The sequence below is a fragment of the Clinocottus analis genome, unplaced genomic scaffold (assembly GCF_023055335.1).
Source record: "Clinocottus analis isolate CAN_PGR_092001 unplaced genomic scaffold, fCliAna1.0.p SCAF_9, whole genome shotgun sequence".
Taxonomy (NCBI): Eukaryota; Metazoa; Chordata; class Actinopteri; order Perciformes; family Cottidae; genus Clinocottus; species Clinocottus analis.
Window position 1 is genome coordinate 18,448,229 of NW_027176251.1, and position 22,594 is coordinate 18,470,822.

Below are 22,594 nucleotides of genomic sequence, written 5' to 3' on the forward strand. Positions count from 1 at the left end.
TATCTTTGTGTATCACTCCTGCTACTTGTGTTTGCTTTTGGGTCCAGCCTTGCATCACCGTTTGCCTTTAGGTTTAGCATCTGAGTATAAAAACATCGCACTGTGCACCGATGAACTGTTAAAGGAACTTCAAGATAACATCTCATTAATGTTGATAGAAGTTGCTAACATAAGTCATAGAGGTTTGGTTATGCATTGGGCCCATAGAGCATGAGCATTAGAGTCCTTCTCATATTTAACCAATTGAGAGCATGCATAGTAGAGACTTCCTGCCTGAGCAGTCTGGACTTCATGTTGGCTCCCACACACGAAAAGCATGGAAATACTTGGACAAGCATGCAGCCCACTATCTTATGCTCCCAGAATGAGGCAGATGCTGTGGCCCACCAGAATTTGTCGTGGTATGCCAGATGGGCAGTACAGAACTGCTAGAAAACTAGGCTGTGGTAATTATGTTCTAACTTCAGATTGAGCAGCTGTTATTGTGTAGTGTTAGAGAGGGATTATGCGACTGATGGTTCCAGTGTATCGAGCCATGATTTCAAGCCTGCCCAAATAATCCTAAATGCGAAATTGGTGAAAAATTGTTTAATACTGTGAATCCACAACGCAGGACTATATAGTTCAGTCTTTTTCCATGTTTTCATTAAATATTTTCTAACATGTATATGTTTAGAAACATTGGTCTTAAAGGGCGGATGGAGCAGCTTTTATTGTTTTACATCTGTATGTCAAAGTATTCTAGAAACATTTTTGAATGGCCTTTTCCTGCTATCTTGAACTGTCCGACAAAATGCTACCAGGCCAATGTTACTTCTAACAGCAGAAGTAACATTGGCCTTTTTAGTAAGGCTATCATCAGTGATCCAGGGTCCCCTGCACTTATGTCGTAGCAGTCTCATAATCAGTACATTGTAATTAAAAGTTTGCCATCCTTATGAAAACATCTACATATGACTTACTGATCTTGTTTATTAGAAATAAACTTAACACATTTAGCAAAGAATGGAAAATGAACTGTACTTGTGTAGCGCTTTTCTTGTTGTCTGACTACTCAAAGTGCTTTAACGCTTCATGTCTTCATTCACCAATTCATACACTGATGGCAGGAACTACTAGGCAAGGTGCCACCTGCCCATCATAACTAACTAACATGCATACAACATTCAAAGGCTGCAGTCGAATAGTCAAATAATGACCTAACCCTAACCCATTTTCCTTGACCTGTGTGGAAAATGTTACGGGGTCAAGGAAAGATGTGAAGCAGAATTCATGAGAAGTTAGGACTTTTTTTTTACAGAGCTTCTAAGCTGTCTCTTTGTTCAGTTTCAAATTTGCTAAATCTTGTTATCCCACTAACAATGTGTGTCACCTGCCCATCACAGATGTCTCATATCCCTTTATGTTGTTATGGTTTATGAAGATTATAATCTAATCATAAGAATATGCAGACAACAGTTTATGAAACATCACACAACGCAGTGTGACCTGTATTGACTTGATAGTATTTTATTGTCAAAAACATGACTCAAGAGCTCGTCTAGTTTAACACTTTTATCAAAGCTTCTGTAACTGAAGTCTAATGAAAGAACGAGGGCTGAGGCTGCAGTACAACACGAGAGAGAGAATATAAAATACAGTTAGATCAGCGCCATTTTCTCCTTTTCCTTTCGTAAAGGAAGGTACAGTGTTTCCTATGCCTAAGGAGCTAATACTTAGGTACCTTCGGGTCATTTCACTCAGTTAGGAAAGTTTCTAACCAAACAAAAAAATTACTATAAGACTGCAGCCAAACATTAGCGGAGCCAAGGATTTAACCTCCGGTCATCTGATTGAAGGACGACCCTGCTCACCACTGACAACAGTCGCCGAGAAGACAATGAGTACGAGCCAGTCAGAGTAGGGCAGGTCTTCAGTGAATGTGGGTGGGGGTGAAAATACATCAAACTACAATAAATAACAGGCTGCCAATGACTGTGAAAAAAAGGTTATTTTGCGGATGAGAGGTCACAAAAGCTGCACATTTATTGCTTGTGTACCAAGTACCATTTACTCCTGCTCTACATGCCCTGCCTAACTGACACTGACTACATGCAAGAACTTACTTTGAGATTCTCATGGGGACCAAACAGTGGCCCTGGATGGACGTCCTGTATTCATTTGAGTGGTTTTGAGGTAATTTACCAAAACACCAAAGCGAGCTGAAAGAGTAATAGGATTGGTAACAATAATCTGTCGGTTTGTAATTAAATAACAAAATAAATATAGCAGTGATGAATTATACACTATGAGGTACATTTGTCATTCATTTATTTGTTTTATTATTAATTAAGAGTAAAATAAAAATATGTTAACTATATAGAAAAGAGAAAACAATTCCAACTTCTAACAGAAGATTCATGTGTTAACTCTGTATGATAGGCCATCCACCTAATATATGCAAATTAGAGAATAGAATACTCTAGTTTACATGCTTTACACCAAACTGCTTATCTATGTAGCCTCCAGTCACTGCTCTAGTAAATTATAGGACAGGGGAAAATACATTAAGGTTTCTTTAGTCTTTTTACCTTGTAATGATGATATTTGTAATGCTTCAAAATAGTATTTTTGAATTTAGTTATATCATTATCATAATTATTATTATTTTATTTATTTATTTACAGTATATACATAGCCATTGAGCAAAACAACCCCAAGCTCATCCAAGAAATAGTCAAGATGTTTAAAGGAAACTACATTCAATGATAGAATGACAGGCTAGTGGAAGGAAGCCTCATCAATGTGTGTGTGTGTGTGTGTGTGTGTGTGATGTGTGCGCGTGTGTGCGTGCGTGTGAACGTCTGTGTGCGTGTTCAGGCCGTCCTTGCCCCCTGTACTGGCACTTGCAGGAAGACGTCTGCCTTTTCTAATTCAGTCCCTGGCATGTGACAGAAACTTGGTAAGCGGAGATCGTATCGGTGACCGAACCTGTTGAAAGCCTTGTCATTAAGGGAGAACAGCTTCTCTGCAATGTCATTGCGCACCACCAGGGCAAAGATCTTAGCTATGTAGCGGTGCTTAGCAAAAAGCAGATACAGCTTCTTCCTCCTCCACCCCACATATCGGCAGGGGTTATCAGCACACAGGGTAACCTGTGGAGAATGATAATAAAAAAATCAGACTGAAAAGAAACAAGCTGGCATTCATGTGTCAGTTATAAGATAGTTCCAGTTATTACAACTGTCCTTCAGTGGGGACAGTGAAATTGAACCCAAAGTAAAACACTCACTTGAAGTTGACGTTTTAATAATTTAAGTCTGATAATTCATCAAACGGAACGATACAAATACTCATTTGTCATCAACTGGATTTGTTCCCAAAATCAATTTGAGAATAAATCTACTTTGCATGGACCTTTAAGACATGCTATTACGAGCTATATTCATTGACAAAAACAGAAAACATAATGCTGCACTTAAAGGATAAAGCAGGTGCTATTTTGTACTTTTCTTATTGTCATTAAAGCCAGTAAGAAGACCCATACAAACGAAGTAGGTAATTGATACTTTTATTCTTCCCTATACTGGCCTTTGCTCTCAGATTTAAGTGCATTGGATCCTATTGAAGACGTCAATCTTAGAAAAAACGAATTATGACAGATTCATTGTAATCATTGGTAATTCGACTGTAGGCAAACAACAGTGAAATTATCAATTCACAAACCTGAACAACAAACCTAACTTATTTACACCTGTGCTTTTCCTTTTCATATCATGAGATGTCCAAATTGCTGTTGCGAAAACATTCAATTTAGGTCTATGGCACAAATAAAAAAATATGAGTTATAAGATAAATAAAGACTGTAACTGCACATGAAGTTGTGTAAGACATCTTTTTGGAGGTCATAAAACATATTGAAGCTTAAATTAGGGACAAGCAAAACAGCTTCAGCATGCTGACACAGGATTTAATTAATTGACATGCTTTTTTACACATGCATCATGCACATGACTAAAGTTGGACCTGGAATACACCCTCTTCTGATGGTCTGAGTGAGTCCCACTCCGGTGAATCCAGAAACTGGAAAGGGTAGATGTAATGCAGAAACTCTCCGTTAACTGTCACACGGATTCTGTAGCAGAATACAAGGAAAGTATATTAACGATTCCACTTTCCACTGGGAAACGCATACCATAATAGGCAAATCTACACTTAATGTCATAGAACACAAAGACTTCAGCAAAAAACATTTTGCCTTTTGCTGCTAGGGGGGAATCAGTGTTTGAGCCTGTGACCACAACAAGTTACAAAGATTAAATCCTTACAGCTCAAGGTGTGGACATTCCTCAATTCTAAGATGCATGCAAATAGGCAGATCTAAATAAGTACTAAATTAGTTATAATATATCAAAAGGGATGAAGACTCATCTAACTCACTCTTTATGCCTACAATTTGTATGACTAGTTTATTTTTTATCAAAAACAATAAACATAGTACAGGAACAAACAATACATTCAAGAGACAGTATTAATAATGTATTAATGATGTAGTTTGATTCTGCACTTATAATTTGGCATATTTAGACTAAATTTACAATAACTAGCCAACGGATGGGGGAGGCTCTCCTAAAATCGTACCCTACAGCACTGTCATCATGGTTATGTTTGGCTGAAACTCACTAGCGTGGCTGTGACAACCCCGCCAGCTATATACCCAAACCGAAGAAAACCATTTAAACTTGAGAAAGTTATTCTTCTGCATCAAATGCAAGTTCACCTGTCATTCAGTTTGGTTTATTTGGAAAAACCATACAATGTACTGCTTTTTATATAGACGTGGCATAATATTGAGCAAGATTGATTGGTCCAAGACTCCACAACAGTCCCTGTTTCTCATGTGGCCCTTTAGGAAAAGTAATTGCCCACCCTGTAGCTATACTGACAGCAACACCTGTTCCTTTTTGAAAGGGCAAGAAATCTTGAGATCCCACTGTCAATTTACTGGAATTCCAAACATCAAAACTGAATTGACTGAATGATCTGGCAAAATATGTTTGAAGTTTGACAAGCACACTATCAGTTAAATTAATCACCTGCCAGACAAAAGCACCGACAGCTTATCGATAGCGGTTTTTCCCTCTATGGCGAAACAGTAGTCCCTCTCTATGGTGTGGACTTGTCCGTCACAGCAGGCCACGATCTTCCCAAAATGTGTGCGTGACACTCCTAGTTTTTTAAACATACAGTTGTGAAGCTCCTCAAATTCCTTGTCGAAGGACACGCTCCTCAGCCGATAGGCAACATGCAGGACTTGTCCCAAGCACACCGCGAAGAGTGCGAAACTCCACAGGAAAGAATCTGTTGTGCAGTAGTCCGACCATGACCACAGAGTGGAGAAGAAGAAGCCCAGAGTCAGAAAGCTGAATAGATAAAGTAGTCCATAAAAGCCACTGCCGCCCATGAAGCCAAAGAACAGGAAAATATTGGCGAGGTGGAACACAGAGCCCTCCGAAGTGTCTCTCCATTCCTCACATAATGGGTACGCAGCAGCTGCGGGTTTTACCGTCAAGTTCATGTTTTCAAAGCCTAGAGGGTCCATGTTTACCGCTGCAGAAGTCCACAAAACTATCAGCATGTTTACACACAGTCATCCAGGGTCTCTCAGAGCGCCTGAGAGCTAAAAAAAGACTGCATGTACAGTTAGGATAACACAGGAAACACGTCATGGAGGGTGTAAAGGAGACTGAGTAAAGATAATACAACCGAATGAAGCCTCAAAGGAAAGAAACATAAAAGTAAATGTGCCAGAGTTTATTAGTTAGAAAAAAATCATATAGATAAGCCTGTTTTGTGTACAACCCCAGTTGCTTCCCAGACCCGAATGCTAAGGATGGGTTAAATGTAGTAACTTAGAAATAAATAAAATAACTTTGAAATAAATAGGCCATGTCCACTATAGGCCACTACAACGTTTCCATTTTAAACGCATATCTTTTGCTATGTTTACACTGAACATTCATACTACGCTGGAGTTTTAGACTATCCATTCATCCATCCATTTTCCGCCGCTTATCCAGTGTCGGGTCACGGTGGCAGCACACCCAGCAGACCGACTCAGGCTTCCCTCTCACCCGCTACATTTTCCAGCTTGTTCTGGGGGACCCTGAGATGTTCCCAGCCCAGCCGGGAGATATAATCCCTCCAGCGTGTTCTGGGTTTTGTCCTGGCCTCTTCCCAGTTGGACGTGCCTGGAAAACCTCCTGATGTCCGAGCTCCTTTCCCTATCTCTAAGGCTGAGCCCGGCCACCCTACGGAGGAAGCTCATTTCGGCCGCTTGTATCCGCGACCTCGTTCTTTTGGTCAAGACCCAGAGTTCGTGACCATAGGTGAGGGTTGGAACGTAGAGCGACCAGTAAATGGAGAGCTTCGCCTTCCGACTCAGCTCCCTCTTCACCAAGACGGACCGGTACAGCGCCTGTTTTACTGCTGCAGCCGCACCGATCCGCCTGTCAATCTCCTACTCCACCTTACCCTCACTTGTGAACAAGACCCCGAGGTACTTGAACTCCTTCACTTGGGGCAGGCATGTTGTCCCCACCTGGAGGGAGCAATCCACCGGTTTCCGGCAGAGAACCATGGCCTCAGATTTGGAGGCGCTAACTCACATTTCTGCCGCTTCACACTCAGCTGCAAAACGCCCCAGCGAATGCTGAAAGTCACGGTCCGAAGAGGCAAACAGGACCACATCGTCTGCAAACAGCATAGAGGCGATCCCGTGGGCCCCAAACCGGATTTCCTCCGCCCCCTGGCTGCGCCTAGAAATCCTGTCCATGAACATCACGAACAGGACCGGTGATAAAGGGCAGCCCTGGCGTAAGCCAACACCCACCGGGAACATGTCTGACTTATTACCGAGGATACGAACGCAACTCCTACTGCAGGCGTACAGAGACCGGATAGCCAGTGCCAACGGGTTCGGCACCCCATACTCCCGCAGCACCCCCCACAGATCCCCGAGGGACCCGGTCGAAAGCCTTCTCCAAGTCCACACAGCACATGTAGACTGGTTGGGCAAACTCCCAAGACCCCTCCAGTAGTCCTGCAAGGGTAAAGAGCTGGTCCACTGTTCCACGACCGGGACGGAATCCCTGTGCTCTTTCTTGAATCCGAGGTTCGACAAGCGGTCGGAGCCTCCTTTCCAGCACCCTGGCATAGGCTTTTCCCGGGAGGCTAAGCAGTGTGATACCACGATAGTTCGAGCACACTCTCTGGTCCCCCTTCTTGAAGATGGGAACCACCACCCCGGTCTGCCAGTCCATGGGCGCTGTTCCCGACCCCCATGCAGCACTGAAAAGGCGTGTCAGCCAAGACAGCCCAGCAATGTCCAGCTGCTGAAAGTTTTAGACAAGAACACAGAAACACAGAACACAGAAAACGGGAGAGTTTAGTAATGTTCCCAAAGACATATGTTTTTAACGAACGCCTAACTCTTTCATGAGCTGCCACAGAACTTTCAGCAGTAGTCAAGTTTAGAGACTTGATCCACTTCATGAAAATATATTTACTCTTCAGTGACACAGTATCACCGTAAACTCCAAGAAGATTGTCCACTCTGCTTTGTCAAAGCCTTATGGAGCAACGGAGTGGCCAAAGAGCCGCATGCGGCTCCGTAGTCGCATGCGTCTCGCATCTTTAGCGCGATTACTTCGTGGCCACACGGTTGTCGTCCTTGTTTTTTTTTTGTTTTTTTTTCAAAGAGCAAGAGGACTTTATTAGTTCTTCTTTTTTGAAATGAAATGTTCTTCTTTTCTTTTTGCTCTGAGACTGAGGCACTGGCTGTGAAGATGTTTTTTTGACTAAAAAAGCACTTTATTAAATCAAGCAAGTTTTCTCTTTATCAGAATAAAGAGAAAACTTTATTCGACCCCTGACACAGACCAACGCACTGTAATTTTCCTATAAACAATGCATGATCTCTTTAAAAAGATAGCATCACATAATTATAGCTTGTTAACAAGCTATAGTTTTACTGGCAATAAAACACATACAAATTAATGATTACCTTAACAAAAACATTGCAGATTTAATCCAAAATAATTAATGTCCAACTAAATGAAGCCAGCGCAACTTCTAAATGCTTTAGTTGATATTATTTTTGCTTAAAGATATGTTTTCCATTGGCGAATCCTCTGCTGCTTTGAGGATGACCCATAATTCTGGGCTATTGCAAAATGCAGGAACCAATTTAAAACAGCAGGTGGTGTAGTTATTAAGAGGGATTTAAGTTATACCCCTTTAACTATGCAACATCACCTGCTTTCAAGTCTGGCTGGACAGCCTGAAAGCTCAGAAAGCCACAGATGACAAAGTGCCCATTAACACTAATATTGGTTTGTCAGTTGGGAATGTGGCTATATTTATACTTTAGTCTTCGTCAGAAAAGGGACCCATCTGCTAGTGGTCACTTATTTTTAGCTGTCCCTAAATAGATCACAGGGTAGCAGTTGCAGTAATCCATTATGTTGCCAGAAGGTCTCAGGTTCCATCTCACAAAGGACAGTTTTGAACTGTCCTAAACAACACATTAAAACCCATACTGAGCACTCATTTACTTGCAACAATGGAACAGTTAATCAAGACTTAATTAATTTGGTTAGTAGTAAAACAACGACAATACACATTAAGCCACTAATTAATGGTTAATTTTGTGATTTTCTTTTGCAGTGTCAAATAGTGCATCCAAATTGGAAATTGGCGAAATGGCTTAATATGTTAATCATGATATGTTGTTTTTTTTTTTGATTGATATTCAAACTGGTCAAAATATTTTAAGTATGGGTGAAGTAATATCTAACATATTAAAATAACTGCTGAAAACATAAAAGATATACTATGATGTACTAATTGTAGAGTGATACAATATGTCAACTGTGAAGCAGTCGGAGCTTCTTTTAATGTGAAGCAGACGGAGCTTCTTTTATTTATAATTCTCTCTCTAATATCTATTTTATATTGCTGTGAAAACATTTCTTTTCAAAATCTAATTTTACAATGTTACATTTGAACACATCATGGTGACATTATAATTTACCAACCAATTACATATTTATTGAGGAGAGCCTGAAGACATCATAATTGTTAAAAGTTCCTTCTTGGGATCTTTTATTTATGTAAATGTCCCTTTTCCAAAATAAAACGTGAATGATGTATACTATATTATTAACTTTATACTTAACATTTTACATTTCTACACTAATATATAATTATAAACAAAAGAATAAATCCGAACTTGGTCTATAAACCACACATTGGAACTAACCGGAAGTAACTGTTTCGGTGACTTCCTGTGAAGGAAGACGGCTAAAAAAAGTGCGACTCGATTGTTTTGTTAACGCCCCCTGATGATGCCGCCTGCTCTCAAGGAGAAGCGCAGTTCATCTCGAACGATTGATTGTAGCCTTCCTCTTACATCAGTGGTAGTAGCTAAGTAGCTACTAAGCACCCGTACGCATTTGCAGGTACACTAACGTTATATCTTCAGTGGGTAAGAATCAGTTGTTGACATTACAGCTAACGTGAAATAACGTAAACATTACTTCTGAGATGTCTGACACGGCAGCATTAGCTAAAGAGTTAGCCGCAAAGCTAGTTTAGTTACTGACCATACATTACCCAAATATATTTTGTTTAGTTGCACAGAGAAATGTAACTAAAACTCAGTCATGCAAAAGTGTATTTGCATGGATTCAAACCAGTTGGTTCATCAACAGCTCCGATATCCAGGCCTTTTTTGATTGTTCCGTTAATGTCAGTGCCGCGTTAGCTTGCAACGTTACAGCTAACATGAGCTAGTTTTTGGTACGGGGGGAAACTGCGAGGATCCAGCGGCTTAGCATCGGAGATCTCCCGAATAGTGTTAATTAGTCGTTATTTATCATATATAAATTGGTGTGAGCGTAGGGTGCCTCAAGCAAACACCTGACTCTTAGTAAAGGAGTGTGGCAGGGATTTGGGGTCCAGTCCTGGTAATCAGTTGTATTAGTATTTTCTCTGTCTTGAATAATTAGGATGGGATTGTGTTTGTATTTAATTACAATTAGCTTGCTGTCATTCATTTGCACATAGCACTTTTCACAACATTAACAATATAATACTGATAGGATAAGATTTCACTTAGTCTTCACTGCATTTTATATAACATATAGATCTTTTCTGCTAAAGAAAATATGTATGTATTTAAGAACAAAGCCATTCTTTGAAAATTGCCATCTTAGCTGTTCTGGATATCTGATAAATTTTCTTCTGGACCTGCGCCAGTGATTGGCTAATGCTTCACAAACCCTGTAGTGAACCTGATCCTTAAAAGATGGCAGTAATGGTCTTGTAATGTGTAGAGTTGGGTGCATGACAGAGATATATGACTGTGGGACTGATGCACGTTATAGTTAGTATTGCATTTTGTATTTATTTATCTACCTACACCTTGACTACAGATGGAAAATACCTACTTGGTAAATCTGTTACTAAGTTAATCTTCTTTTATTTGAAATTACAATTATATGTACCTGATTAATTATAGCAATAGAACTATCTGAAATGTCACCTACAAGTCCCAACATTTATGTCCCTGACTATTTTCAAGAATTGCCCCATGTCTGCCTGTAAAATATTTCTGCAGGTGTATTTCATTTTGGGTGTAGCAGTAAATCGAGCCTTGCTGTAAAAAAAAAAGAAGCATCTATACTCAAAGAGTGTGTGCTCATGAAATACAGATTATATTAATGTAAGGATTTTGATATAACATGTTTGCCATCTAGAACTTAATGTCAAAGGTCATAGAACCTCGTTTGATGATAATTGCATTTTGTGAGTGAGTGTCCTTCACCCTGACAGACACAATGGCGAATCCAGGAAAAGACAACGACAGGATGAAAAGCTATAAGAACAAAGCTTTGAATCCTCAAGAGATGCGTCGAAGAAGAGAGGAGGAAGGAATCCAGCTACGCAAACAGAAAAGAGAGGAGCAGGTAAACTCTGTCTCATCTTGATATAATGGAAAGTGGCAGCACACACAGTTCCAAATCTTGAATCATGTATTAGGTGCATGATAGTGGCAGAGATCAAAGAAACAAAACACAGGTCCTCCTCTTATGTTGGCAAAACCGAATGCGCATCAGCTCGAGGCATCTGATTTGTTTCTTTGTTCTCTGTCCCTTCTTGATCCAATTGACTAAAAGCCTTTGTACCTTAAATTTGAAGGTTTAAACGGTGCATCGAAGAAAGATTTACCAATTTGTTAAAGCAACATTAAATGCCTAAATTAAAAGTTTTGAAACGCAATTACTTTTACACCTCAAAAACCTCAACAGAGGGGTATTTGTTAGCTCTTTGTCCACAATGTTAGTGAGTTTATATTTAGTATGTTTGTTTTTGAGTAGTATTACATTAGCATGTCCGAGAGATTACTGCTGTCTTTAGTCTTTTGCTTGGAAAAGGACATTAGTCGATTTGCCTTTTGTAATATGAGACCACTTCAAAAGACCACTTCAAAAGTTTTCATAATTATGGGCCTTAAATTGTCTCACTTAGGAGTAATCTTCTCTGCATGTTTTATAATGTGCTGCTGTGTTCACTGGTCTGTTCATCACGCCAAGGTCCTAGATATTTAAGCAGCTAATTAATCATGCAACCTTTACTCTGTGCCCACAGCTGTTTAAACGGAGAAATGTAGGTGCACCTGAGTCAATGCTGGAATGTCCAATCCAGGATCCAGACATAAGCTCTACGGTACCTTTTGTGGGTGTAAGTGTTCACTACTGTTGTGTTCTGTTTGTTGTGATCTGGTATTTATAGCTTAAGTTCCAATATCAAATTGATCAGTCTTGGCTATTTCTTTTCTTTATTTGGCTACTATCTGAACAGGAATATGACCTTGAATATTTATCAGGTTTTGATGTTTGTGCAGGATGAGGTCATAACTCCAGATGTGATTCGGATGATCTTCTCCGGAGACCCAGATCAGCAGCTGATTGCTACACAGAAATTTAGGAAAATACTCTCCAAAGGTGTGTGTAGCATCTTATTAATTTTGATAGATTTCCATGAGTTATTTTATCTGAAGTTTAAGTTTAAAGTATCTGTTGTACCACTCTGTCATTGATAACACTACAACAGAGATTTAATTGAAAAGGATTCTCTCTCTCCACTGAATAGACTGTTTGACAAAGGACCTATGCAAAGCCACCACAACATTAACCACTAAATATGAGACTTTTAATTAAAGTAATGAAAAACAGATGTAGGGCAAGAAATCTTTATATTTTTGAGCAAACACAAAAATTGGGTGACTAAGTAAAGCTCCTTGAGGCAAATTTGTGATTTCTAAATCTAATTGTTTGTGTCAATATTATATTGCAATTTAACTTAAATCCACTCAAAAGTACACTTTCAGATGAGCAAAAAGGAAACTGATTTCTGATCTCTTTTTGTACAAACCTAACATCCTTTTAATCAGCTTCCAGTAAATAAGAGATGAGCTCGATTCTGTTTTTCTGTGCAGAGCCCAACCCGCCCATAGATGAAGTAATTTCCACTCCTGGTGTTGTGATTCGTTTTGTGGAGTTCCTAAAGAGAAGTGAAAACTGCACACTGCAGGTGAGAGCTCAGACAAACCTGTGTCAAAGAATAGTTACAGGTGACCATATCGTTGAGAATTTAGTTGTAAATTTCCAATTATTGAGTTTTATGCATGTCAAATTTCATGTAAATTGTAGGATCTTTGGCACCTTATTTCCTATAGTTGGCGCTATGACTATAACTCAATATGATTGTGTTGATGTCTTTAGGCCTGGACTCTTCTCTTCCATGTGCAATTTTGGGCAGATTAGAACAAGTGAATTCAAGTTACTACAGCTTCCTCCCTTGCTACAGCAATCCTGTTTGTTGTATTAAAACTAAAGGCAATTCAACATTGGGAATTTCTGGTTTAGTCAGATCCTAGAGCCCTTCATTGGAATCTTGTACCAAACTTTATTTACCCACAGAATGAATATGCTCCTAATTAGCACATCAGTCCTTGGCACTAAAAGTCTGAGTAAGCTAAGGTTTTTTTCAATATTATTATTATTATTATTATTATTATTATTATTAGAGGCCCAAGCACAAAAGTGCCAGCACCGAATTGACCCTTCTGTATGTCAAATGTCCAGACCAAAAAAAAACTTCAGCAGTATAAAAAAAATACTACTTCCATATTGCTTGATCCATTTGCTTATTTTCCAACAGTTCGAGGCAGCTTGGGCGCTAACCAACATCGTGTCAGGTACCTTCTTGCACACCAAGGTGGTGATTGAAACAGGAGCTGTTCCCACCTTCATTGAGTTGCTGAACTCTGAGTATGAGGACGTCCAGGAACAGGTGCGTGCCTACAACACAACAACTCAGACACGGCTGTAAATGTCATTGTTAGGAATGTAACGTGTATACAGTATGCAATACCTAATTGCAGTGTAGAAAAATGATAACGAAGGTAACTGTATACATTGGACCAGAATTAGGAACCGCTGGAGCCAAAGAGATAGGAGACTCTAGTTTAGGGGTCACCAACCTTTCTGAAACCGAGAGCTACTTTGAGGTACAAAATAATCCGAAGGGCTACTTGTTTGATACAAAATTCCTGAACAACAAAGTTGCACAGATCACCTTTTAATTATATTATATGTGAACTGTCTCATCGCATATCAATGTTATTCCTCACAATAATTATTAATAATTTCCACAACAATGATGGTAGGAAAAAAATGTTTGTATCACTTTGTTAGAAAAATTTAAATAAAGTTCTATCCGTGCAAAAAATAACTAATATTTAGTTACTACTAAATAGGTTATTGTGGAAAACAATAAGCTAATTTTTTGCAAAACAAAACAGAATAAGTGCAGATGTGTGAGCACCAGGTTGCATCAGTGGCTTAGTGAGCTGCTTTCGTCTACACATCTTTTTAAAACGGGGTTGTAGATTTGATACATACTCTCAATTCATGCTTAATGAGCTGAGGTCTGTTTTCTGATGAAAGACGCAACAGCAGAAATGACCTCACGGAGATCTCACAAAGATCAGCTTTTGGCAAAATGCCAAGAATCGGCAAGTCGCGCATGCGCAAAGCAGCCTGTTAACAGCGTACGGTGAACTTTTAAAATCAGCATTTCCTCTTGTGCCCAGAGAGTCTCGATATAGTCAGAAACATCGTTCATGGAGCTCCAGGAGTCAGCCTGTTTGTCTTGACCCGCATGTACATGAACTGTTAGGCTTTAAAACTGATAGCGGTTAGTTTAAAATAGTGTTAGCTTAACGCAGCAAATCCGATTGAAAACCACGCAACATATTTTTCACCGCTCTCTCTCTCTGTCCACTGTGTGCGCGCCCGTGTGTGTGTGTGTGTGTGTGTGTGTTTGTGTGATCACCTGTGTGCGGGTCGTGTCCGTGTGTGTGCGCTGTACGCACTCGTGTTGGGGGCGGAACTCCGCTGCTTGCATACAGAGCAGAGTTTTAACGCGACCATGGTCGGTTGATAACATTTTTTTTTTTTTTTTTAGAACACGTCTCGCGGGCGACTCACGTGGTCCCTGTGGGCGACAAGGTGCCCGCGGGCACCATGTTTTTCTACCTCTACTCTAGTGAAATAGAAACACAGGATTCAGATGTAGATTATTGGGTTCATGTGTTGAACAATTTATAGATAATAAGAAGGTGTAACCCATAGTGCGGTTTCTACATGGATTTAATTAGAAAATAAAAAAATCATAAAGGTTGTTAAGTAGGGTTGGGTACTGAGAACCAAGACGTCTGGTACCTACCGGACCGAAACACAACGCAGATTTTGGTGCTTCCTTTTGGTGCCTGAGCCAATTTTAAATACTTCTTTTTTTTACACTACTCTGTAATGTCGCACTGTATACCGATACTAAGGTAGCGCGATAAACGTATGTTAAAAATGCTAAGATTTTGAGTATTTTTAGTATCTATACTTTATTAAAATAGCGTAGATCAGAGCAGTCACTGCTCTGCTGCCTCTAATGTTGCTGCATGCAGTAAGGCTCAAAGAGGCGGGGCTACCAGCGCGCACACACGTACAGCACGCTCACAGAGTGATCGCTGTGGAGACGTGACATGAATGCACAAGCTTTTGCTTGCCTTCCTCGGCTTGTTGGAAAAAAGATCTCCAGTTGATATTAATAATGACGTGTTGTCCAGTAAAGCAGCAGAGTTTGCAAAAGCCGTTGCAAAAGTATCAGTTTTGCACCGGTATCGGGAAAAAAAACAAACAACAATACCCATCCCTATTTGTAAGACAGTTTTCACTCCAACCCCGGTGTGGGACCTGTATGAAGAAAAGTATATATAGTCATCAACAGTGGCGGGCCGTGTATTTTCTAACTAGGCCTTCTGTGCCGTCTGACGGTATACACAATTATGCGCATGTCGGAATGCTGCGTCATAAACGTACAACGCATGTAGTCCACATAAACGATAACAAATTCACTAGAACCAATCCAATTTTTTGTTATAACAAAACAATCCAACAAAACTGCTGCACTAAAACACAACACACTCAAGATCACGAGCCTCGATCAGAAGAAACAATATTAATTATATAATATAAAAACAACAGCTGTTACAGGCGGGTGCGCTAAGGGGCGGGGCCGGGAGCGCACGGCTAATAAATATAAGCTATTAAGAAAGAGTATTGCCCTTTGTGCTGCCCGAGACTTGCGGGGGTAACAGAGTTTTGTTACAAACACTATAGACACTATAGGAGGGGGGAGAGTTTTTTCAGTGGTCCAGCACTAAAGCAAATTGATTGTGTATGTAATGTGTTTCAGGCGGTGTGGGCATTGGGGAACATTGCAGGAGATAATGCTGAGTGCAGAGACTATGTACTCAACTGTGGCATCCTGCCGTTTCTACAACAGTAAGTGTTCTTCCTTTGTCTGTCTAAATGTGTAAAACGGGATGCAATTCCAACTGGATCCTGTGTTGTCATGTCCAGGCTTCTCGCTAAATCCAACCGTCTCACAACAACCCGCAATGCAGTATGGGCTCTGTCCAACTTGTGCCGAGGGAAAAACCCACCACCGGATTTTGCCAAGGTTAGTCTAAGCAACATAACTCAATGGCTTTATTTATGCTTGCAGCATTAATTGTTGTTCATCCAGCACTGGTATTAAACTGGCCTCTACTGATGTCTGTGTTTCCGCTGTGTGTCAGGTCTCTCTTTGCCTTAGTGTGCTGTCCAGGCTTCTGTTCAGCAGTGATCCAGATGTGCTGGCTGACTCTTGTTGGGCTCTGTCCTACCTGTCTGATGGCCCCAATGAAAAGATCCAGACGGTCATTGACTCTGGAGTCTGCCGCAGATTGGTGGAGCTACTCATGTAAGAAACTTTCAGATCCACAATATAGGAGAATTGTCATTTTTTGATTCACTAGAGGAAGAACAGGATATGCTGTATTGTCAAAATATCAGGATGACATATTTATGACAATGCATGACCAGGTGTCTTGTTACAATACAATTATGGACAATGTAGAGGTAAGTCCATTATTTTTTATTGGAACACTTCACACATCATATTTATACTGAAAAGAAAGCTGTTTGAATCGTCTGTCAGCAGTTGCGAGCCGTGGGTTTAAGTACTAGGCCTTCAATGGGCGCCGTATAGTCCACATCACGGGCGGACTGAGGGTAGAACTGTCCCTGGAGTTACTGTCACAGACTTACACACTCAATACAAGGCGTGTTCATACAGTCCACCCGCTCCGCCACACACGGCACCACTGAGAGCGGAGCTGTCCACATGACGAGGGAAAAAAAAGGACAAGTTGTGTGCAGAGTGCCGCCCCATCGGCTCAACAACAATGCTTGTTCAAATCTATCCAACAAAACACTGACCCTGCACAGTGCAGACATGACATTGCAACATAGTGGCGACCTTGGCGCGGGTAGAGGCTACGGGTACAAGCACCAGGTGCAGCAGCAACTACAGCGCTGTGGCTTGTTTATGATTAAATACGACTGCAAATGTAAAAAACAGTAACATAATCAGCATTTCACTCACCAGACCCTGTGTGGGAAAGGGGTCATCAGTGAGTCTTGAGATTCTAGATTCGAGGTGAGACGCTAGCTTCACTGACCAGTCACAACACATGTTAATGGTCACACAGGCACTGTGACCAATCTCACGTCCAGGGTCTCGAGAAGGCTGTGTTACGTATTTTATCCAGGTTAATTTTACACAGATAGAGAAGTGAAATGTTATTGGTTAAAATATGCTGTTAAATAGGTCCCAAGAAGCCATACGAGAGGCCTGAAGGAGCAGAAGAACAGATGAAGGCACTTGTTTGTATTTTTTATTATAAAAAAGCTATAACTTTGATTCTATTTAGGCCACCAGAAAAAAAGGCTTAGAAGGCCCTGACAGCCCACCACTGGTTGTCAGTGTAAGTTAATGGTTGAGTTCATTTCTGTGGTGAATTATCTATTTCTCTAGTGTGAAGCCAAGTGTTGGTGCTGTGGGAAACTTTTTAATGTGCCTTTTACACCGATATAGAATAGTGATTGACCTATGCACTAATACAATATTTCAAGGGAATTTCTGGTAAATTTCAACCAGCAACATTTCCCATTAATATGGCTATAAAGTTGTTTTTTTATTAATTTTAGGCAAGCTGATTTTGGGCAAGCTCCAGCAACTTTAAAAATATATATTTAAGAATGTTATTGTTGAATGCAGTCTAAATTTGTAGATTAGCGCAATTTTATTTTTTCCATTTTTCTCAAAGCTTAAATTAACTTACAATTTCAAGCATTTTTGCTAGTTTATATACATATACATAGTAATCAAAAAACTCCTGTAAGGCAATATCAGCACAAACCAAGAGAATATCAAAATGAATGATAAAACAAATAAGTTCATACCAATGTTACAGGGTTGTAACTTTATTTTTAAAAGTAAATATTTTAAGATCATTGTACAATGTTAAAGCAAAAAGTTATATTTTTAGTCAATTCTGAACTATCCTGGTAAACAGCAGACAGAGCCTTATTTGTAATTAATTTAATTATCTTTTTTTAAAATTAATAATAATTTTTTAATTGAGTTGTGGTGGTTGTTAATTGATTTGGGGTCGATAATGAGGATTTCAGATTTGTCGCTGTTGAGTTTGTGGAAGTTGGCTTGCATCCATGTCTTTATATCTGTGAGGCAGTTGGTGATGGTGGAGTAGGTAGAGTGGGTGTGATGCATTTGGTGGAGATGTAGAGCTGTGTGTCGTCAGGGAAGTGGAGTCTGTGGTGGTGTATGATGTTGCCAAGGGGGCGCAAGTAGAGAATGTAGAGAAGGGGACCAAGTACCAAACCTTGGGGGATACCTTGATGGACTTGGGCTGTGTCGAATTTGTATTTATTGATGATAATTAACTGTTGGTGGTAGGAGAGGTATGACTTGAACCAGTAATGCCAGTGTCCCTCCCTCCCTCCACATTATGTGCCAGTAATGTGGAGGTAGGACTGCGGGGCAGAGTCAGTAGATAGGGAGGAGTTTGTGATGGAGAGGAAGAGCAAGTGGAGGGCTGGAGAGTAGGATAAAATATCTACACATATTTGAGCTATTCCATAACTCAAAAAAATAACTAAATGTTTTTATAAACCATGGCAATAACGTAATCTTTTCCTCCGCATGTCCAAATTTAAAATGAGATAATCCTTCATTGTTTAAAATGAGATAATCCTTCTTTGGTCTAATGCTACATTTGCAGTATTACATAAAAGGGAACAGAGCAATACCAAGAGGAATCTGGTTCAAATTTACTGACTCAGGAAATTACAAGAATGTAAATGACGACGTGACGATGATCTCTTACATTATCAATAACATAACCTTATACAATCCTTTGGATAAAATGTAATATCAGGAGAAATGCTCACCATCGGTAGCTTTTGCTGCAATCAACGTACACTGTGTGAATGTTTCTTTCTGTTTGCCACAGGCATAGTGATTATAAAGTTGTCTCTCCTGCTGTCCGTGCGGTGGGCAACATTGTAACAGGAGATGACACCCAGACTCAGGTAGAGGTTCAATTACTACAGTTCCCTCACATATTTATTCAATGATTGATTTGTAATAAATGTAGCCATCTTATGTATGTTTGTCATCGCAGGTTATCCTGAACTGCTCAGCACTGCCATGTTTACTTCACCTGCTCAGCAGTCCCAAAGAGTCCATTAAGAAAGAGGCGTGCTGGACCTTGTCGAACATCACAGCAGGAAACAGAGATCAAATTCAGGTAAAGGCTGCTTCACCTGGGTTAAGTGTGTCGTCTGAAGAATGGCTGCTGTTCTGTGTTGGTGCAGCTGATAATTCATGTTTTTTCAGAATGTCATTGATGCCAACATCTTCCCAGTACTGATTGAGATCCTTCAGAAGGCTGAGTTCCGCACGAGGAGAGAAGCATCGTGGACTATTACTAATGCCACCTCTGGAGGCACTCCTGCACAGATAAGGTATGTTAACCGGACTTCAACACTCTGGGTCTCTCCCTGGTGGACTATTCTATATTCAATAATAGCTGAAGCAGGTTCTGGTAAATGATTTTGTCTAATTTTGGTGGCCCTAGTGGCAAGCAGTAAGAGTAACAATTCATGTTAAACAATCAATTCATTACAAATAAATAGAAGATTTAATTTAAATGGTTTATTTGATTAAAATGCATCTTTGTGTGACCAGGTATTTGGTGTCTCTCAATGTCGTCAAACCCATGTGTGACCTGCTGACAGTGATGGACACAAAGATTGTGCAGGTGTCTCTGAATGGTCTGGAGAACATACTCAAACTGGGAGAACAGGAGGCCAAACAGAATGGAATGTGCATCAACCCATACTGTGCTCTGATTGAGGAGGCATATGGTACAGCTCAGCCACACATCACATAACTAACATGCTAACACCCTATATGGTACATCACTGACCTCCATTACCTCTTCGGCAGAATTTAAAGGAATTTACATATTTTGTTCCTGGTCCTGTCCCAGAAATTAATATGTGAGCACTCTACACATTTAAATTCAGGTTTTATTATCCAATAGAAACAATTTTACTTTTTGAATCAGTTAAAAGTATTGATTGACAACATAATCAAACCGTATGACTATCTGCTGTATTCAATGTTCTTGAGTTCTTTCATCATTAGAACAAATTTAAATCGTTGTTAAAAACTTTTTACACAGGACATGGCATTCCACATAATATAAAACATTTAAACAGATCCAAAAAGACTCCCAAGCACCTTGAGTACACAAATTATTTCCACTTTCACATTATATTATTAATTAGGGGTGTCACCGTTTTTTATTTCAAAAGCACGATGCTCCCCGTTTTTAATTGAATGTGTGCACAAACAGCATATAAAGTCAACACAGCCATCTTATCAGTCTTTGTTCGAAACAAATACACCCATACTGTTAATTCACCATAAACTGCATTAACATGATTTCAAAAAACAGTTGTTCATTTTTAGAAATGTGCATTAAAATGACTCTAAATAGCAGCAGCAAAAGAATTCTCTGGGCAGATAGTAACATAAAATATTAGACATCAGAGAAGACTTGACTGTTTGTTGTCTGCAGTAATCATCTCAAGGGCTGCTGCACCTAATAATATTTTCCTCACTCTAAATAAAATGAGCTTTGTTTGTGTGGGTGCACTTCTTTAGGCCTGGACAAGATTGAGTTCCTGCAGAGCCACGAGAACCTGGAAATCTACCAAAAGGCCTTTGACCTGATTGAACACTACTTTGGTGTGGAGGAGGAGGATGCCAGTCTGGCCCCACAGGTGGACAAAGGTCAAGGCCAGTTTGTCTTCAACCAACAGGATGGACCCATGGAAAGATTTCAGCTCTAACCCCAGCCCTTTCTCTTCTCTTGGTCTCTAAACCTCTGCTAGAGACAGCAGCTTGCTGACCTACAAACGGACCAGACCTTCTCTTCTACAATGACCACACAAGAACACCTTATCTTGAGAGACAGAGAAAGACGTGTGAAGATGGAGATCAAACGAGCAGATTTGGTTGTTGCTGTTTGAGACTGTGGGAGTCTGAATGGAGGGCAGCTGGTTCTTTCCCATGCCATAGAAAGCCAACTTTAGTCGTACAGTGTGATGTTCATTTTACTTCCTGATATGTTATTGCTATTGTTCTAAAGTATGTTAATGCTATTTGTCTTACACATTTGTGTTAGAAACGACTATCTCCAATTTATCATCCATATCCTTTTTAAATGTGCAAGCTATCCCTTCTCAGAAAAAGGTAACAAAAGAAAGGAAGGAAGGAAATGAAAGCCCCAAATGAACAGATAAGCCAGGAAATATTTTTTTGTTGTTAATTCTGGTTAAAAATCTGGTTAAAATCCCTGGTGTTCATGTAGGGTCAAGTGGCTGGCCTGGCTGTGGGGAATGAAAATACAGTACTGCTGAATGTCCTGGTGTTGCCGCATGTAAAGTATAAAACATTTGCAAAAGCTCTCGAGGTTCTTTTATCCTCACCTGTGGATTTAGAAAGACTAACGAGCATCTGGAGCCTTTGGGTCTTTAATTTATTTGTATTCTGAGAACTGTTGGAGTTTCTCTTTGTCTTTGCTCTCATCAGCGCTGACTGAAGGCAGTGGCTTCCTGGATTATGTAACTGGTCCGAGTTAGTTTAGTTACTATTAGTATAGTAACTATTGTTTATGCTGCTTATTTTTAATTTGATGTTCTTTATTTCAGAAAGCACTATCAGGGAAAGACGTGCTGTCTATGTTACATGATGCAGTGTGCAACTAGCAACAATCATGCTAGTTAAATATATATTTTTTCTGTTTTGTAGTTTGACACTGAACTAGTAATGTATCTTTTTTTATTATTCCAGCCTGCAATTGTTTTCTTTATTTGTGCAGTTGCATCTCAGTCTCGGACTGATAGTCTCTGGGCAGAAAAGCTTCAAGTAAAGCACTTTTTAACTTGATTAGATATTTTGCTGCAGCCAGCTAACCTCCAGCTGGTCCCTTTAGAACAGTTTTGAGTGTCTCATAAGAGCTCAATGTCACTCAAAGATCTGAGGGTGAGAAGATTCTCCCACTGCTTAATGAAATCTGTGACAGCCATAGAACCCATTGGTTCACCAAACTGGGCCAGCTCCATTCTAATAGGCAAATTGGCTTTGGCTGCAGGCACTGATGCGAAAGAGGCGTTCCCCTTAGCTATATGTCAGCCATTATCACTGCAGGAGTGGAAAAACTGGCTGGCCTCCAAGATATATATTTTTTCAGGGCATTTTTTAAGCTCCTGTCTCCACAGTGTATCCCTTTTCTCCAAACTAGCCACTATGGCTTGATCAAAGCCTTGCAGCTTGGCGACAACATACCCTTAAGCCTCCTCAGCCACTCCCTAAACTGCAGCGCTGAGTCCCTCTTCATGATTGAGTGTGCAATTAACTGCTTGTTTGAGCCCATTTTCTAAGGCGGTAATCGTTAATTCAAGGTCCTGAAGCTGTTCTCTGAATGCAACTGCCTAACCAAATATATCTG

At 40.1% G+C, this 22,594-nt stretch overlaps 2 protein-coding genes across 3 annotated transcripts; one reads left to right on the plus strand and one right to left on the minus strand.

Annotated features, from left to right (window-relative positions):
- Window positions 1–1,493: 1,493 nt before the first annotated feature.
- On the minus strand, window positions 1,494–5,863 carry popdc3 (popeye domain containing 3). Its single transcript, XM_068569253.1, has 3 exons — window positions 5,076–5,863; window positions 4,006–4,114; window positions 1,494–3,134 (listed from the first exon to the last, which is right to left on the minus strand). The coding sequence occupies exons 1-3, from the start codon at window positions 5,615–5,617 to the stop codon at window positions 2,856–2,858; spliced, it is 930 nt and encodes a 309-aa protein (XP_068425354.1). The 5' UTR covers window positions 5,618–5,863; the 3' UTR covers window positions 1,494–2,855.
- A 3,478-nt stretch (window positions 5,864–9,341) lies between these two features.
- On the plus strand, window positions 9,342–21,549 carry kpna5 (karyopherin alpha 5 (importin alpha 6)). Of its 2 annotated transcripts, none has more exons than XM_068569557.1 (14): window positions 9,342–9,526; window positions 10,876–11,009; window positions 11,692–11,784; window positions 11,948–12,047; window positions 12,542–12,636; window positions 13,267–13,398; window positions 15,862–15,950; window positions 16,029–16,128; window positions 16,247–16,410; window positions 19,025–19,103; window positions 19,196–19,321; window positions 19,411–19,538; window positions 19,762–19,940; window positions 20,746–21,549. In XM_068569557.1, the coding sequence occupies exons 2-14, from the start codon at window positions 10,881–10,883 to the stop codon at window positions 20,931–20,933; spliced, it is 1,602 nt and encodes a 533-aa protein (XP_068425658.1). In that variant the 5' UTR covers window positions 9,342–9,526; window positions 10,876–10,880; the 3' UTR covers window positions 20,934–21,549. The 2 variants fall into 2 exon arrangements, with proteins under 2 accessions (XP_068425658.1, XP_068425656.1); XM_068569555.1 differs by having other exon boundaries at window positions 9,342–9,500.
- Window positions 21,550–22,594: the final 1,045 nt, after the last annotated feature.